Source organism: Puma concolor, chromosome D4, assembly GCF_028749965.1.
Source record: "Puma concolor isolate L17-30 chromosome D4, mPumCon1.1.hap2, whole genome shotgun sequence".
In the NCBI taxonomy this organism is placed as follows: domain Eukaryota; kingdom Metazoa; phylum Chordata; class Mammalia; order Carnivora; family Felidae; genus Puma; species Puma concolor.
Genome location: NC_141679.1, coordinates 31,161,088 through 31,180,940, shown reverse-complemented (window position 1 = coordinate 31,180,940; position 19,853 = coordinate 31,161,088). Strand labels below are relative to the sequence as shown.

The 19,853-nt window shown below is 38.8% G+C and overlaps 2 protein-coding genes across 4 annotated transcripts in view; one reads left to right on the top strand and one right to left on the bottom strand.

Moving 5' to 3' along the window:
• Window positions 1-10,561: 10,561 nt before the first annotated feature.
• Window positions 10,562-19,063, bottom strand: LOC147574796 (uncharacterized). Of its 3 annotated transcripts, none has more exons than XM_086685200.1 (3): window positions 18,919-19,063; window positions 16,758-17,311; window positions 10,562-14,245 (listed from the first exon to the last, which is right to left on the bottom strand). In XM_086685200.1, the coding sequence occupies exons 2-3, from the start codon at window positions 17,213-17,215 to the stop codon at window positions 14,113-14,115; spliced, it is 591 nt and encodes a 196-aa protein (XP_086541326.1). In that variant the 5' UTR covers window positions 17,216-17,311; window positions 18,919-19,063; the 3' UTR covers window positions 10,562-14,112. The 3 variants fall into 3 exon arrangements, with proteins under 3 accessions (XP_086541326.1, XP_086541327.1, XP_086541325.1); XM_086685201.1 differs by having other exon boundaries at window positions 10,562-11,622; XM_086685199.1 differs by having other exon boundaries at window positions 10,815-11,627.
• A 107-nt stretch (window positions 19,064-19,170) lies between these two features.
• Window positions 19,171-19,853, top strand: part of ZNF510 (zinc finger protein 510) — a 31,936-nt gene continuing 31,253 nt past the window's right edge. The window contains exons 1-2 of the mRNA XM_025931578.2: window positions 19,171-19,363; window positions 19,776-19,834. Of these exons, the coding sequence (XP_025787363.1) occupies window positions 19,297-19,363; window positions 19,776-19,834 (126 nt within the window). The 5' untranslated portion in view covers window positions 19,171-19,296. The remainder of the gene's footprint in view (window positions 19,364-19,775; window positions 19,835-19,853) is intronic.

Here is a 19,853-nt window from a genome sequence, read left to right as displayed (position 1 = left end):
TCTTTAAGACAGTTGTTCTATATCTTTCTCTAGTATAGGAGCACCTGGATGGCTCAGTTGGGTAAGCGTCCGACTTCAGCTCAGGTCATGATCTCACAGTTCATGAGTTCGAGCCCCATGTCAGGCTCTGTGCTGACAGCTCAGAACCCAGAGCCTTCTTCAGATTCTGTGTCTCCCTCTCTCTGCCCCTCCCCCTCTCATGCTTTCTCTCAAAAAATGAATAAACATTAAAAAAAAAAGATACACCCATACAATGGAATAATATGCAGTTGAGGAAAAAGATGAGGTAGTTTTACATATTTTTCCCAAAGAGCATGGCCATAAAACAATGTAAGTATAAAAGCAAGCTGTAATTGAATATTTTTTGCTCATATTTTGGGTTTTTTGAAAAATGTGTTTGTGTTTTCAGGACTGCACTGAAATCAGTCTAGAAAGCTAAACTCCATTTAACAGAGTGGGGAGGAGAAGGTGAGGAAGTTGTCATTTTCCATCAGTTACTGTTTTGGTTTTGTTTGAATAGTGCCTCTTTATAAATGAAAAATAAAGTGGTTTAGACTTTCACTTTTGCCTTGGAGATGCAGAAAGCTGAAAGTGTCACTCCCACACTAAAAGCAAGGAGCTTGCAGGAAAAAAACAGAACTTGAGCATTTGTTTAACAAGGGCACCTGTTACAAAGACACCATTTAAACCTGAGAGATTCAGCTTTATTTTTTAATTGAAAGGCTGAAGACTGAGATGGGCTATGGTAAGAATGTGAAGCATTCACATGGAGTCCCCATACATGGGGGTTTACACTGTCTTTCAGATTTTTCTTTACAGACTTCACCAGGTGCTCACAGAGATTACCTGAGAGATCCTTACTCTACCCAGGCCATCTTCCCTATCTTCCCTGTGGAACAAAAGCCTAATTCTTCAAGAAATATTGTAACAAAAATGGTAGCCTTGGGGCTCTGGTGGAAACTGACTGCAGCTGACTAACTAAAAGATATAACACCACAACAGAAGAAAAAAATCTTGGGGTGCCTGGGTGGTTCAGTCAGTTAAGTGGCCGACTATTGATTTCTGCCTGGGTCATGATTTCAGAGTTCCTGAGCCCTGCATTGAGCTCCATGCTGATAGCACAGAGCCTACTTGGTATTCTCTTTCTCTCCCTCTCTCTCTGCCCCTCCCCTGCTCATGCTCTCCCTCTCAAAATAAAGGAGGAGGGAGAAATACAAGTGAGGCCTACCATACTGGAGAGGTAGAGTACTTGTGAAAGCCATACACCTGAGACCCAGGTTCATAGTGCATGCATGAGACTGAAGCCTAACCTGAACATCATAGAACATACTCACTACAACACTAACAAGCCTCTCATACAAGTAACAGTGGCATATGGATGGAAGAGCTACAAGAGACATTCTCTCTGGGGAGCAGTGCAAAGGGAAGACTGAAGGCAAACTGGGGACCAATACTGAGAATTTTCTGGCAACTTAGCCCACACCCTAAACACAAGTTACCACTAGTGTCCTTATGGTGCACTGAGAATAAACTACAGCAGTGAGAAACTTCAAACCCACCCAGCTGCTGACTAGATGAACATAAAACCCCACATTAAAGGCCTAGGAGAAGGAAGGGTGTGCTCATCTCCCAGCATTAATGTTTGAAATGTCCATCTTTAAATTAAAAAGTATGAAACATGCAAAAACGCAAGAAAACACACAGTCGGAAAATACAAAGCAGTGATCAGAAAAAAATTCAGATGAAGTTGGTACTATTAGGAAATTTAAAGTGTGAATAATAATAAAGACAATATTGGAAAAGGTACACAACATGCAAATTGGAGAATTTCAGAAGAGAGAAAAAACTATTAAGAATGGGATGTAGTACTAGAAATAAAAAAAAAAAATAGTAACAGATAACACATCAGTAGACTTAACAAAATTCAGGAAAGAATCAATGAATTTGAGAAAAAAAGAGTGAAAGAAAAAACAGAACAACCAAGACCTATGGGGCAATATCAAACAGTCTACTATATACTTATTTGGAATCCCAGAAGAAGAAAAAACAAGACAGAAGAAATGTGTACTGTAAGAAAGAGCCTGACAGCTTTGTTTATTGTAATGTAAGTTGCTTGACATTAAGCTTTTGATTGCTACAGCATCCCTTTCAGACATCCACCTCAAATAAACACGTTGCCAGATACACAACTGGATAAAGGGCCAGACCACCCAACCCATGAATTTCCCCTTTATTTTTTAAAATTCGTTTTTAAGTTTATTTATTTTTGAAAAAGAGAAAGAGCAGGGAAGGGCCAGAGAGAGGGAGACAGAGGATCAGAAGCAGGCTCCGTGACAACAGAGAGCCTGATGCAGGGCTCGAACTCACAAACCATGAGATCATGACCCCAGCTGAAGTTGGACTCAAACTGACTAGGCCACCCAGGTGCCCTTCCCCTTTTTAGAAAGCTCTGAGTAACCTAGATAACGGACCATTTGAGTGACCATGCTTTTCCCTTCCCACACCCTAATTCCCACTCTTGTTTTAAATTCACCAATAAAGAGTGAACTTGTGAAACCCTAGGCAACCCACCCTCAACCCCAATATAAAGCAGAACCCTAAGTCCCTGCTCTCTCTCTTGCTCACTCTCCCTTTCTCTCTCCCACCCTCACCCCTGCAACCTCACCATTTGGCCCCAGGCATGCCATATATCCTCCAGGAATTGTAATAAACCTTGCTTTTTTCAAAGTTACCTGATGGTTGTTTCTGTGGTGTGTCTTGCAACCAAAAGAACCACAGAGGTCTATAGTCTATTAAATGTACAACAGCATTATGTGTAAAAAAAAAAAAAAAAAAAAAAAAAATTACACACCCTTATTTTTAAGATATTTTATTGCTAAAAACCAGCTTTCAGTGAGTCATAATCACTGATCACAGATCACCATAACAAACAATAAAAAGGTTTGAAATATTGTGAGAATTATCAAAATGTGACACAGAGACACAAAGTGAGCAAATGTTATTGGGAAAACAGCATCAATTGACTTGCTTGATGTAGGGTTACCACAAACCTTCAATTTATGGGGAGGGGGGTGCAGGGAATGCAGTATCTATATAGTGCAAAAAACTGAAGTGCAATAAAATGAATTATGCCCATATGTATTTCATTGGCTGAAATGCACCATAGGCCACTCCTGAGTCCACTGGGGCAGGAAAATATTAACTGTAACTGATAAATTGCTAGAGGCTAAGTATGAACAAATCTGAAGAGTTTTAAAAGCTTCAGAGGGGCACCTGGGTCGCTCAGTCGGTTGAGCGTCCGACTTCAGCTCAGGTCATGATCTCGCAGTCTGTGACTTTGAGCCCTGCGTCAGGCTCTGTGCTGACAGCTCAAGAGCCTGGAGCCTGCTTCCGATTCTGTGTCTCCCTCTCTCTCTGCCCTTCCCCCGCTCATGCTCTCTCTCTCAGTCAAAAATAAATAAAACATTAAAAAAAAAAAAGCTTCAGAGGGAGGGCACAGTCTTAGGGGAGCGTTTTTTTGCAAGTTTTCCTCCATTAGTTCTATCAGATTCTCACAGTGAAGATTGGAGAAAGTCCTCTCATGCTTCACTCAGGGGAAAGAGAAAAGTAGTAGCCATTTTGCAACAAGCCAGAGCATTCTGTTCATCCTAATATAGTCTGCCCTCAAAGGAAACTATTTTACCAAAGCCTAATCTGTAGAGATTTTATCAGAAACTTAACTGACTTGTGGAGAAATACCCAACTCCAGCCTCCTCCAGCCATCCTGATGCACCTCAAGATGGAGAAGGGGATTAATAAGCACCTATGAAGTACACTTGTAGTACACACTCCAGGTGTACAGGTTCACTGAAAATTTAACTGAGACCTAATAATTATAGGACTTTAGAATACTTCCTCTCTCCCACTTTATCACAACATGACCAAAGGCCTATGTACCAGAGTTCTTTACATCCAGTACATCTTTTTTTTTTTTTTTTTTTTAAATTTTTTTTTCAACGTTTTTTATTTATTTTTGGGACAGAGAGAGACAGAGCATGAACGGGGGAGGGGCAGAGAGAGAGGGAGACACAGAATCGGAAACAGGCTCCAGGCTCTGAGCCATCAGCCCAGAGCCTGACGCGGGGCTGGAACTCACAGACCGTGAGATCGTGACCTGGCTGATGTCGGACGCTTAACCGACTGCGCCACCCAGGTGCCCCTACATCCAGTACATCTTATCTGGCTTTTAACAAAAATTTGCAAGGCATATTGAAAACAAAAACAAAAACAAAAACAAAACACTGTTTGAAGGGAAAAAAGCAAGCACAAGAAGCAGCTAGATATGGGAGGAGTATTGAAATTATCAGGCCAGCAATTTAACTATGACTAATATGCTAAAGACTCTAAAGGAAAAAAATATGCAACATGTAAGATCATCTGAGTAATGTAATCAAAAAGATAGAAATTGCAAGAAAAACTTCAAAAGAAATGCTAGAAATAAAACACACATATAAAAAATGTCTTTGATATACTCATTAGTGGACTAGACAAGGCTCAGGATATAATATCTGAGCTTGCAGATATATTAACAGAAACCTCCAGAACTAAAAACCAAAGAGAAAAAAAAAATGGAACAGAATATCCAAGAAATGTGGGACTATTACAAAATGGATAACATACTAATAATGGGAATACCAGAAGGAGGAGGAAGAGAAAAAGAAGCAAAAGAAATATTTGAAGTAATCATGACTGAGAATTTTCTCAAATTAATGTCAGACACCAAACCACAGATTCGGGAATCTCAGAGAACACAAAGCAAGATAAATGCCAAAAAACAAAAGCAAAACAACAATAACAACAAACATATACACAGGCATATAATATAACTCAGAAAATAAATGCTAAAGAAAAAAAATCTTTAAGAAGTTTTTCTGAAAATCTGAAAGAAGCCAGAGGAGAAAACACTTTACCTATAGAGGAGCAAAGACAGGAATTACATCTGATTTCTCAGAAACCATGAAAGTAAGAAAAGAGTAGAATGAAATATTTAAAATGTTGAGAGAAAAAAAACTCACAAACCTGGAATTCTGTATCCTGCAAAATTATCTTTCAAAAGTAAAGAAGAAATAAATACTTTTTTGAACAAACAAAAATTGATGAAATTTTTACCAGTAAGCCTTGCCTAGCAAGAAATGCTAAACTTCTTAAGAGAGAAGAAAAAGTATATAAGCCATAATTCATATCTACATAAAAAGCATTAGAAAAGGAATGTGATAGTAAAATAAAAACTTTTATTTTTCTTACTCTTAATTGATCTAATATAACAATTTGCTCAAAATAATAGCAAAAATATATTAAATAAATTATAGTTTATATATAAGTAAAATGAATGATAGTATTATTATAAGCACCAGGAATGAGGAATCTAAAACATTTTGTTATTACAAGGCACTTTATCCATGAAGTGATATGGATATGGATATGAAGTGAAGTGGACTTGGAATAGCTGTAAATGTACATTGCAAACTCTAGGGCAACCACTAACAAAAGTAAAAACAAACAAAAAAACCCCCTGTAATTGATATGTCAAAAATGAGAGAAAATAGAATCATGTAAAATGTTCAATTAAAAACACAAGAGGCAGGGGCGCCTGGGTGGCTCAGCCAGTTAAACATCCTACTTTTGATTTTGGCTCAGGTCATGATCTCATGATTCACGGGATCAACCCCGCATCAGGCTCTGCGCTAACAGAATGGAGACTGCTTAGGATTCTCTCTCTCTCTCCTTCTGCCCCTCTCCCTTCTCATGCTTTCCCTCTCTAAATAAATAAACAAACAAACACACAAAAGACAAAAATAGGAACAAAGAACAAAGGCAACAAATAGGAAACAATAACAAATATGGTAGATATTAATCCAATTGTATCAATAATTACTTTACATGTCAATGGCCTAAATATACCAATAAAAAGACAGAAATTGCCAGAGTGCATCATAAATATGATTCAACTATAGGTTGTCTACAAGAAACCCAATTTAAATGTAAAGGTACATATAAATTAAAAGTAAAGGGTTGGATGGGGCCCCTGGGTGGCTCAGTCGGTTGAGCATTGTACTTCAGCTCACGTCACGATCTATCTCACAGTTTGTGAGTTCCAGCCCCACATTGGGTTCTCTGCTGTCAGTGCAGACCCCACGTTGGATCCTCTGTCTCCTCTCTCTGCCCTTCCCCTGTTCTCTCTGTCTCTCAAAAATAAATAAACATTAAAAAAAAAAAAAAAAAGAAAAAAGGATGGAGAAAGATATACCATGTTAACACTAATCAAGAGAACACTGCCAGGTGGCCGGCTGGCTGAGTTGGTGGAGCATGCAACTCTTGATCTCAGGGTTGTCAGTTCAAGCCCCCAGGTAAAGATTACTTTAAAAATAAAATATTAAAAAGAGAGAAAGAGAACACTGTAAGACCTGTATTAATTTAGACAGAGCAGACTTTAAAGCAAGGAAAATTATCAGGGATATAAAGGGACTTTATGTAATGATAAAGGGGTCAATTCTCTAAGAAGTCATAACATTCTTTAATGTGTATATACCTAGCAACAAGGAATTAAAATACATGAGGCAAAAACTGAAAGAACTAGGAGAAATAGATGAATCTACTATTACAGTTGGAGACTTCAATAGCCCTTTCTCAGAAATGGACAGAAAATCAGTAAAGACATAATTGAATTCAACAGCACCATGAATTAACTGATATAATTAACACCTACAGACTCATTTAACAACAGCAGAATACACATTCTTCTCTCAAGCTCACGTGAAACATTCAGTAAGATAGACCACATTCTACATCTAAAACACACATCAACAAATTTTAAAGAATAAAAATCACACAGTGTAATACCACAATGGAATTAAACTAGAAATCAGTATAGAAAGATAGCTGGGAAATTCCAAAATACTTGGAGATTAAGCAATACACTTCTAAATAACAGATGAGTCATGGGGCGCCTGGGTGGTGCAGTCGGTTAAGCGTCCGACTTCAGCCAGGTCACGATCTCACGGTCCGTGAGTTCGAGCCCTGCGTCAGGCTCTGGGCTGATGGCTCGGAGCCTGGAGCCTGTTTCCGATTCTGTGTCTCCCTCTCTCTCTGCCCCTCCCCCGTTCATGCTCTGTCTCTGTCTGTCCCATAAATAAATAAAAACGTTGAAAAAAAATTAAAAAAAAAAAAATAACAGATGAGTCAAAGACGAACGCCTGGGACACCTGGGTGGCTCAGTTGGTTAAGTGTCTGACTCTTGATTTCAGCTCAGGTCATGACTTCATGATTTGTGAGATCAAGCCCCACATCAGGCTCTGAACTGACAGCACAGAGCCTGCTTGGGATTCTCTCTCTTCCTCTCTCTCTCTGCCCCACTTGTGTTCTATAAATAAATAAACAAACATTTAATGAAGAAGAAGACGGCATAAAACCACTCAGATCAACGGAACAGAATAGAGAACCCAGAAATGGACCCACAAATGTATGGCCAACTAATCTTTGACAAAGCAGGAAAGAATATCCACTGGAATAAAGACAGTCTCTTCAGCTAGTGGTGCTGGGAAAACTGGACAGCGACATGCAGAAAAATGAACCTGGAACACTTTCTTACACCATACACAAAAATAAACTCAAAATGGATGAAAGATCTAAATGTAAGACAGGAAGCCATCAAAATTCCCAAGGAGAAAGCAGGCAAAAACCTCTTTGACCTTGGCCGCAGCAACTTCTTACTCAACATGTCTCCAGAGGCAAGGGAAACAAAAGCAAAAATTAACTATTGGGACCTCATCAAAATAAAAAGCTTCTGCACAGCAAAGGAAACAATCAGCAAAACTAAAAGGCAACCAATGGAATGGGAGAAGATATTTGCAAACAACGTATCAAAGGGTTAGTATCCAAAATCTATAAAGAACTCAACACCCAAACTCAACACCCAAAAAACAAATAATCCAGTGAAGAAATGGGGGAAAGACATGAATAGACACTTCTCCAAAGACATCCAGATGGCCAACCGACACATGAAAAAATGCTCAACATCACTCATCATCAGGGAAATACAAATCAAAACCACAATGAGATACCACCTTACACCTGTCAGAATGGCTAACATTAACAACTCAGGCAACAACAGATGTTGGTGAGGATGTGGAGAAAGAGGATCTCTTTTGCATTGTTGGTGGCAATGCAAGCTGGTGCAGCCACTCTGGAAAACAGTATGGAGGTTCCTCAGAAAACTAAAAATAAAACTACCCTATGACCCAGCAATTGCACTACTAGGCGTTTATCCACGGGATACAGGTGTGTTGTTTCAAAGGGACACATTGCACTCCCATGTTTATAGCAGCACTATCAACAATAGCCAAAGTATGGAAAGAACACAAATGTTCATCCATGGATGAATGGATAAAGAAGAGGTGGTGTGTGTGTGTGTGTGTGTATACATATACATACATATATATATACATACACACACACACACACAATGGAGTATTACTCAGCAATCAAAAAGAATGAAATCTTGCCATTTGCAACTACATGGATGGAACTAGAGGGTATTATGCAAAGCGAATTGAGTCAGTTGGAGAAAGACATATATCATATAACTTCACTCATATGAGGACTTTAAGACACAGAACAGAAGAACACAAGGGCAGGGAAGAAAAAATAATATAAAAACAGGGAGGGGGACAAAACACAAGAGACTCTTAAATATAGAGAACAAACAGGGTTATTGGAGGGGTTGTGGGAGGGGGGATGGGCTAAATGGGTAAGGGGCATTAAGGAATCTACTCCTGAAATCATTGTTGCACTATAAGCTAACTAACTTGGATGTAAATTTAAAAAAAGAAGATCTCTCAACAGAAATTTAAAAATTTTTTGAACTAAATGAAAATACAACTTAGCAAAATTAGGGGATGCAGTGAAAGTGTTTAGAGGGAATTTTGTAGCCTTTTATGAATATATTAGAAAAGAGGAAAGCTCTAAAATCAGTAATCTAAGATTCTACCTTAGAAAACTAGAAAAGGAAGAATAAATCTAAAGTAAGCAGAAGAAAAGAAGTAATTAGGACAGAAATCAATGAAATTGAAAACAGGAAGCCAACAGAGAAAAACAATGAAGACAAAAGCTGATTCATTTAAAAGATAAAATTGATTAACTTCTAGCCAGTCTAAAGAAAAAGAGAGAAGACACAAGTTACTAATATCAGAATTGAAAGGACATCACTACAGATACTGTGGACATTAAAAAGATATTAAAGGACTAGTATGAACAACTCACCCACAGATGTTATAACCTAGATGAAATGAACCAATTCCTCAAAACACAGAAGGTACCAAAATTCACACAAAAAAATAAACAACCAGGATAGGCCTAATATCTATTAAAGAAATTAACTTAATAATTACTAAACTTCAAAAACATAAAGCACCAGGCCCAGATGAGTTTACTGATGAATTCCTCCAAACACTTAAGAGATTATACCAATTCTTTACAATCTCTTCCAGAAGGCAGAAGCAGAGGGAATACATGCTATTCATTCTATGAGGACAGCATTACCCTAATACCAAAATCAGACAAGGACATTGCAAGAAAAGAAAACTGCTGACCAATATTTCTCATTAACATAAATGCCAAAATTATCAAAATATTAGCAAATTAAATCAAATGTATAAAAATAATTATATATACAACCAACTGGTTTATCCCAAATATGCAAGACATTTGAAAACCAATGTAACATAACATAATCCCTCATACCAACAAGCTAAAGAAAAAGATCACATGTTCATATCCGTAAATGCAGAAAGAGCATTTAACAAAATCCAATACCTATTCATGATAACTCTCAGCAAACTAGGAATACAGAGGAGTTTCCACAACTTGATAAACAAGATCTACAAAAAACCTACAGCTAACACCATACCTGATGGGAAGAAGCTTTCCCACTAAGATCAGGAGCAAAGGATGTCCCCTCTCACCACTCCTTTATGACATAATACTGGAAGTCCTAATAAATACAGTAATATAAGAAAAGGAAATAAAACTTACTGATTGGAAAGAAAGAAATAAAACTATCTTTGTTTGCAGATGACATGATTGTGTAGAAAATCTGAAAGAATGAATAACAAAACTCCTGGAACTAATAAGCAATTATAGCAGGGTTGCAGGATACAAGGATATGTACAAATGTCAATTATTTTCCTATACAACAGCAATAAGCAAGTGTCATTTGAAATTAAAAACATAATGCCACTTACATTAGCATGCCTCCAAAATGAAAAAATTAAATATAAGTCTAACAAAAATGTACAAGATCTATATGAAGGAAACTACAAAACTGATGAAGAAATGAAAGAATAGACAAATGAAAAAGTATTCCATGTTTATGAATAGGAAGAATCAATATGGACAGCATGTCAGTTATTCCTAATTTGATGTATAGATTCAATGGATTAAATGTAATCCCAATTAAAATACCAGAAATATTTTATGGATACAAACTGATTCTAAAGGTAATGTAGAGAGGCAAAGGACCCAGACTAGCCAACATAATATTGAAAGAGAAAAACAAAGTCATAAGATTGACACTACCTAACTTCAAGACTTACTGTAAAGCTACAGTAATCAAGATAATGTGGTAGAAAGAATGGTGAAAGAAAAGACTATTTAATAGATAATGGAACAGAACAGAGAGCCCGGAAATAAACCTACTAGTCAACTGATTTTTTTTTTCATTTTTATTTTTTAAAATTTACATCCAAATTAGTTAGCATATAGTGAAACAATGATTTCAGTAATGCCCCTTACCCATTTAGCCCATCCCCCCTCCCACAACCCCTCCAGCACCCCTCAGTTTGTTCTCCATATTTATGAGTCTCTTCTGTTTTGTCCCCCTCCCTGTTTTTATATTATTTTTGTTTCCCTTCCCTTATGGTCATCTGTTTTGTATCTTAAAGTCCTCAGATGAATGAAGTCATATGATTTTTGTCTTTCTCTAATTTCACTTGGCATAATACCCTCCAGTTCCATCGATGTAGTTGCAAATGGCAAGATTTCATTCTTTTTGATTGCCGAGTAATACTTCATTGTATATCTATACCACCTCTTCTTTATCCATTCATCCATGGATGGACATTTGTGTTCTTTCCATACTTTGGCTATTGTTGATAGTGCTGCTATAAACATGGGGGTGCAATGTGTCCCTTTGAAACAACACACCTGTATCCTGTGGATAAACGCCTAGTAGTGCAATTGCTGGGTCATAGGGTAGTTTTATTTTTAGTTTTCTGAGGAACCTCCATACTGTTTTCCAGAGTGGCTGCACCAGCTTGCATTGCCACCAACAATGCAAAAGAGATCCTCATTCTCCACATCCTCACCAACATCTGTTGTTGCCTGAGTTGTTAATGTTAGCCATTCTGACAGGTGTAAGGTGATATCTCATTAAGGTTTTGATTTGTATTTCCCTGACGATGAGTGATGAGTGACATTTTTTCATGTGTCGTTTGGCCATCTGCATGTCTTCTTTGGAGAAGTGTCTATTCATGTCTTTCCCCCATTTCTTCACTGGATTATTTGTTTTTTGGGTGTTGAGTTTGATAACTGATCTTTGAAAAAGGAGCAAAGATAACACAATGGAGAAATGACAGATTTTTCAATAAATGGTATTGAAACAACTGTATATCCACATGCAAAAAAGAAGCATCAGGACTTTACATCCTTTACAAATATTAACTTGAAATGGACCAGAAACCTAAATGTAAAGTACAAAGATAACATAGGAGAAAATCTAAATGATCTTGGGTTTGGCAATGACTTTTTAGATAGAACACCAAAGACATGATTCATAAAAGAAATAACTGATAAACTGGACTTCATTAAAACTAAAATTTTCTGGGGGTGCCTGGTTCAGTTGGTTAGGCATCCGACTTTGGCTCAGGTCATGATCTCAAGACTCTTGAGTTCAAGCCCCGCATTGGGCTCTATGCTGACAGTTCAAAGCATGGAGCCTGCTTTGGATTCTGTGTCTCCCTCTTTCTCTGCCCCTCCCCTGGTCAGGCTCTATCTCTCTCTCTCTGTCTCTGTGTCTCTGTCTCTCTCTCTCTCAAAAATAAATATTAAAAAAAAAACAAATTTTCTGGGGTGCCTGGGTGGGTCAGTCTATTAGGCGTCCAACTTCAGCTCAGGTCATGATCTCATAGTTTGTGGGTTCAAACACCGCATTGGGCTCTGTGCTGACAGCTCAGAGCCTGGAGCATGCTTCAGATTCTGTCTCCCTCTCTCTCTGTTCCTCCCCCACTCATGCTCTAGCTCTCTGTCTCTCAAAAATAAACATTTTAAAATTTTTTCTGTTCTGCAAAAATCACTGTCAGAAGGATAAGGAGACAAGACACAGACTAAGAAAATATTTACAATAGACATATCTGATAAAGGACTGTTACCTAAAATATACAAAGAACTCTCAAAAGTCAACGATAAGAAAACAAACAACCTGATGAAACAAACAATGGACAAAATATCTGAATAGACACCCACCAAAGAAATCTACACACGGCAAGTAAGCATAAGAAAAATGTTCAACATCATATATTATTAGGGAGTTGCAAACTGAAACAATAAACATCAATACACAACTATTAGAATGGCCAGATTCAAAACACTGACAACACCACATGCTGGTGAGGATGTGTAAAAACAGGAACTCTCATTCATTGCTGATGAGAATGCAAAATGGTTCAGCCATTTTGGAAGACAATTTGTTAATTTCTTACTGTACACACTATACCATGTGATCCAGCAATCACGCTCCTTAGTAGTCACCCAAATGAGTTGAAAACTTATGTCTGCACAGAAGCTTGCACATGGATGTTCATAACAGCCTTACTTATAATTTTCAATACTCAGAAATAACCAAGATGACCTTCAGTAGGTGAATGAATAAATAAACTGTGGTACATCCAGACAATAGGATATTATTCAGTGCTAAAAAGAAATGAGCCATTGAGCCATGGAAAGACATGGAGGAACCTTAAATGCACCTTAGTAAGTCAAAGAAGCCAATCTGAAAAGGCTTCATACAATATAATTTCAAATATAATGACATTCTGAGAAAGACAAAATAATGGAGACAGAAAAAAATGAGTGGTTATCAGGAGATGAAGAGGAGGGAAGGATGAACAGGAAGAGCACAGAGGAGTTCTAAGACAGTAAAACAATTCTTTATGATATTTTAATGGTTGCAACATTTGTCAAAGCCTATAGAATGTGTAATACCAAGAGTGAATTCTAATGTAAACTGTGTATTTGGGTGGATAATGATATATCAAAGTAGGCTCTTTAAATGTAACAAATATACCATCCTCTGGTGTGAGATGTTTATAGGGGGAAGGCTGTACTTGTGTGGAGGCAGGAAGTATATAGGAATTGTCTGTATTTTATGAATTTTGCCATAAACTAAAACTGTTCTAAAAAATAAAGCCTATTAGAGAAAAGAAAAAAAAAAAAAAAAAAAAGGACACAGAGCCAGCCTGAAAGAGCTCCCAGTAGCCAAAGATGGCACATATTTAGCAAAATAATAAATCTAGTAAAATAGTCCAAAGAGTGAAATAAATCTCCACGTGTCCATGCAGATAAAAACAAATGATTGAAAATAAATATATTGGAGAGAAGGGACAAATCTTTCTTACAGAATTCCAACTAATAACTGTAGATGTCAATGTAATTCGGCCAAATACCACCAGCAACACACATGCAGTTGAACAATTTAGATTTTAGTAGTCATTGCAGTAAGACAGAGCACATATTACATTGGATGATAGGAATGATAAAGTGCTTCAGTAACAGATGTTAGGAAGGAATTATAGGATTTGAGTGTTAGTTACTTCATTTTGCAGTGGTTCCAACGCAGCTGAGTTTATTCAGGATTGGGTGTTGTTAAAGCAAAGCAAAACAAAACAAAAACAAAAAAAACAAGCAACAGTCACTTGTATCAGGTGAGAGGGGGATGTTTGATATTTTGAGAGGAGCAGAGCAACCTTGTTTTTGTCTTTACTCATGCAAAACAATGACCTTGTTTGTGTTACATCATAAGGGTCAAAAAAATGACTTTGTCTGCTTGGTGTTTGGTGTCATTGTTCTGCAGCCCATCTCAGCACACACAGGCCAGTTTTCCTTCGGTGTAGGGTAGGGTCTCAGGCATGGGATAAGAGTGAAGAGATAGGGTTTCCTAGGAAAGGAACGGAAAGGCCTTATATTTTTTAAAACACTTGTATTCTTTAAGAACTTGGAAAATTCAGAAATTGAAATTTTAAAACTTTAGAAATTGTCTTTAATTGCTTATATTTGAATCCCTATGAAAGTTATTTATTGTAATATGAATTCCATGGATATGGCCTTATTATGTTCCAGCACTTACCTTGTTCTAACAAAATTATTGAATGTTCTCTTTCCACTGCTTTAAATCCCAGCTCTGACACATACTACCTTCTCACTTTCTTTTCTACCTAGACTTAAACTTTTATTGCACCAGGATCAGTTTTTAAATACTTTAGCAATATCATACATGTTAATACAAACACATTGCTAGGCATTTTCAATTCTCTTCTGATCATTACTAAAAGTTTTTATTGGAATAAAAGTTGGGATCATTTCTTTAGGTTTAACAAACAAAATAAATGTCAAAGAGAAAGAACACAGAGAAAACTTTTTTAGGATTCTGATGGGAACATTAATTATATTCTTTTCATCTAGAAAGCTGGTATTCATTAAAGTTTTTTAAGTGTCAACAGAATCGTTTTATACCTGGATTCACACCAGTTCCAATAACTTACTGGCAACATCAATCCTTCTTTTTTCTTGCTAATCAAAACTATTTGGTATGCGTGGTGGCTCAGTCAGTTAAGGGTCTGACTTTGGCTCAGGCCATGATCTCTCGGTCTGTGGGTTCAAGCCCCGCTTCAGCCTCTGTGCTGACAGCCCGGAGTCTGCTTTGGCTTCTGTGTCTCCCTCTCTCTCTGTCCCTGCCCCACTTGTGCTCTCTTAAAAATAAATAAACGTTTAAAAAAATTTTTTTTTATTTTTTTTTTAACGTTTATTTATTTTTGAGACAGAGAGAGGCAGAACATGAACAGGGGAGGGTCAGAGAGAGAGGGAGACACAGAATCCGAAACAGGCTCCAGGCTCCGAGCTGTCAGCACAGAGCCCGACGCGGGGCTCGAACTCATGGACCGTGAGATCATGACCTGAGCCGGTCGGAAGCTTAACCGACCGAGCCACCCAGGCTCCCCTAAAAAAATTTTTTTCAAAACTATCTTTTGGGGCACCTGGGTGGCTCAGTTGCCCCAAGCATCAGACTTCGTCTCCGGGGTTCGAGCTCCACATTAGGTTCTTCACTGACAGTGCTGAGCCTTCTTGGGATTCTCTCTCCTTCTCTCTCTGTCCCCCGCCCCACCCCCAAAACACACACACACTCTCTCTCTCTCTCAAAATAAACTTAAAAAAAAAAACCTATCTTTTTATCATTGCCATATATAATAATGTTACAAAATAACCAAGAAAAGTATGTGTTTATATGTAAGTATATGTATGTTTTGTATATACGTATAACACACACACACACACACACACACGAAGGCAGTCATAAAATGTGTTCATAGGTTCCTAATTTGGTTCCTAATTTCAGAAGTGTGCAAATGCAAGTTTATCCCTAGGAGATGCATAATTTGCATGATAATTGTTTTCTAACTGAGTTGTGTGTACTTTCAGATATTACTTATGAAAGATTGAACAGCTTACTTTTTCTTTTTTTCTCAGAAAGAAACTCTGAGGATCACAGATATTATTCTTTTATGTTACATTTTACAGTCTTAGTCACAAAAACTGTTTACACATGGTAAAGTTAATTGCATATTGGTACCCACAAAACGGGGGCCAAGGTCACAAATCTCAACCTAAGTCAGCCTGATCTAATGGTACTCCTCTCATTGTCAAAGAAACCTAATATATGCCAGTCACAATCTTGCAACTCAGCTTTAGCTAGCTTACTTGGCCTTATTAGGAAATCCCTATTAATCAAATTCACTCTTGACCAACATCCCTCCGAAGAGTGCTTTATGGTTTGTTTTCCCTTGAATAAAAGACATCAAATTGTTACTGTTTTAGTTTTGTTGACACATGTACCTTTCTTCCTTTTGGCAGCTCTGAGTTAAAAGGCACACTTTTGGAAAAATAGTTTAAAATTTCCCCTTTATGAACTTTATATTACAAAACTTCCTAGCACGTAGAAAAGGAGAAAACAGTAAAATGATCATACCCACATATTAGACGTAGAAATCCTTAACATGTTACTATATTTGCCTTTTCTGGTTGTTATTTAATTACAAATATGTAATATAATGCTAAGTATTCTAATATGCATCTCTAAAAAAACTAAATTTTCCTACATAATCCCAATAGTTATTATCACAATTAACAAAACTAACGTGACTTCCCTTAATATTTTTAAGATCCGATCCATACACAAATTTCCCCAGTTGTTCCCAAACGTCTTTTTGTTTTCTCCAACCAGGATCTGATCCAGGACCACACTGTATTTGATGGTATGTCAAAGTTTAACCCATAACCTCTGCGACTTTGGTAGAATTTGGGCGCCAGAGAGCAATACAGACTGTTGATAACATCTCATTAATAACGCCCCCTTTACCGTCTGCCTCCCTGCCACGTGGACTGCCCCAACGTACTTGAAACCGGCGAGCGGTCGCGGTATTTTCACGGAAATGTAGTTCTGGATGTTCCGGCTGACCGCGCGGCATTCTAGGAACGGATATCCTGGGCTTTTCCCTGCGCATGTGCAGTCACCCCCATTTACCGGCTTCCGTCCTCCCAGGCCGTGCGGATGCGCCGGGTTTGCCCTCAGGTGAGAGAGGCCTACTCCGCACGCCGGGAGGGAGAGGGGCGGGTTCGTTCCCAGAGGAAGGGACCACGACGTCTCGGGAACTCCCCGTTCACCCCAAGTGCCGACCCCGGCAGGAACGTAGACCTGGCAAAGACGGGTGGGTGTGGGCTCCAGGGGCCCAGATGGGGCGAGTGTTGTCGGAAGATGTTCCCTGCAGACTGGGGTGCGGGAGCTGACTGCAGCGGGAGCGGGGAAGATCCAGGCCGGCGGGTAATGCGCGTTTCCGTATTGGATACTGACCATGAGCCCGGCACAAAGCGCGCCCTGGCGTTGGACTTGGAAGCCAGAAAGACCGGATAAATTCCGCCTTTGTCACTTGGGCATAAGTGAGGTTCTTATCTGAAAATAAGGATAGTAGTTAAAAACTGCTTTGTGGCGTTGTTCAGAAAGAGGTAAGTCATAACCTATAATGCATTTATCCAAGTGTTAGTAACACTAGTAAGTAGTAGGCAATGCGCCAAAATATAGTGTTGGCTCCCATCATATTTGAAAGACACTTTGTTCTTTTTTATTTAGTATTTAGTTTTTGCAGCCACCCCATTTATAGGAATAACCATATCCTTAAAAAGAAAGAAAGAAAGAAAGAAAGAAAGAAAGAAAGAAAGAAAGACAGAAAGAAATAAAGAAAGAAAGAAAAGAAAGAAAGAAAGAAAAAGAAAATGGGGGTTCAGAAGAGTGAAATTACAGACCACAGGTCAAAAAGGCGATGAAGCCAGGATGCAAATACAGATAGGCTTTACTCCTAAATTCAGCTATTCCTAATACCCTGCCTCCCTAAAACCCAACATTGTAGGCTTCACGGCAGTAGCAGAGTGACTATGATTGTAAAGTTAGCATGATGTCACTCTCTGACATAAATGTCACTTTCTGACACGTGCATCTATTCTGGGGCTTCTGGCATGTCTCCAGAGCCTCTGGATAAGACTGAGGCTCCTGGTACCTCCTGTGCTGTCCAGGCTGTCTCTGTCTTCAGAAGGCACAGTCTGATATCTAGTGCAGTGCTGTCCAGTAGATAAGGTGAGCCACATTGATAATTTTAAATGTTCTAGTAGCCATATTAAAAACTAAAACGTGAGGGGGCGCCTGGGTGGCGCAGTCGGTTAAGCGTCCGGCTTCAGCCAGGTCACGATCTCGCGGTCCGGGAGTTCGAGCCCTGCGTCAGGCTCTGGGCTGATGGCTCGGAGCCTGGAGCCTGTTTCCGATTCTGTGTCTCCCTCTCTCTCTGCCCCTCCCCCGTTCATGCTCTGTCTCTCTCTGTCCCAAAAATAAAAAATAAAAAAAAAAAGTTGAAAAAAAAAAACTAAAACGTGAAATTAATTTTAAGAACATACTGTGTTTATCTCAATATATACAAAATATTCTTCAACATGTGGCACTAGCCACATTTCAAGTGCTCAGTAGTGGGACGTGGCTAGTGGCTATAATAATAGAACAGTTATAATGATCTTGAAGAAAATCAGGCCCTACACTAGTGGTGCCCAACCAGGGCGATTTTGCTCTCCAGAGGACTTTTGGAAATGGCTGGAGATGATATGGTTTGTCACAACAGAGGAGGATTGCTACTGACATCTGGTGGGTAGACACCAGAAATACTGCTAGGCATCCTACAACGTACAGGACCCCCCACGCCCCGTCACAAAGAATTCTGCAGCCCAAAATGTCAGTAGTGCTGAAGCTAAGAAATTTTGCTCTCAATGAAAGTTTCAACTAAAAGGAATTTGTTTCCTAGGCCTAAATCTCAACGTCTTTGGAACGTTCTTTGGAACGTCTTTGGAACGTTCAGCTCTTGTGTGGCAAGCAGGAGAAGAGCCCTGGGGACAGGAGTCCCACCTGGAAGAAAAGTTTATCTGACAGGAACCATATTCACCAAAGCTTCAGAACAAATGCAGAAGAACCCAGAAAGGAGTGGGTCCTAATTTGTTCCACCAGAAGCATTTTGTTACTACCTTTTCCAGAAAGAGCCAGACTTGGTGATGTCACCACATCCAGAAGCCATCACAGACTGTATGACAGTGGAAACTGGTCCAGCTTGCAGAAGGTGGTGAGCTGGGGTTGGAAGAGATTGGTGATTGTCAGGCCGTACAAGAAAAGCCAAGCCAGAGCCAAGGAAATTCATTCTCCGTCCCTAAACAGCCCCCTATTTTCTTCATTCTTCACTTACTTTGCAGATTCTGAGCCACTCTCTCATTGTGTCCATCAGAAGGGGCATCTAGGGATATGCTGAGGCTTCCTTTATCCTGAACATAAAGAATTACAAAATGACAGTATAGGAGTAGATTTCTGTCTCTGACTCTTTTGAAACTTTTAAAAAACTGGAGCCTCAGATGTATGTCCCCTGGTCACCCAGGACAGAGCTAGGAGGAAAGCATAGTGCTGTTCATTCTGTCACACGTAAGTCACTACAAGTGTCTTATCAAAAGTCTTACCAAAAGTCCTTTGTTCAGAAGAACAAAAGTATTTTAAAATATTTGGTCACTAAGCATCTTTTTTTCCCAGAGTTTTCTGTTGATTCTCTAGCTCAAAGTATAAATAATATTAATAGAATATTAATAATCAATGGGGAAATAATTCACAGTCACCTAGTGAAAAATAGCAAGGTTACATCCATGTGATCATATCAGAGATGTACTACATATTCAGGGAATGAAGCACTCTGTGGTGCTTCCTGCCCCTTCTCAAGGGTCAACAGGACATTTTTCCATAGGGAGGCTTTTCCCCAGCTGGTGTGATGAGACTTTTAGGCTACTGAATGCAGAATCTCACCAGACCTCTCATGATTCCTTTCCTCTTTCCTTATTCCCAGCTTATCCTTCACAGTTGTCCGTACTCTCCCAACAACAGCAGAAAATGGACACAACTCAGGTGAGTTGTATGTATGCAC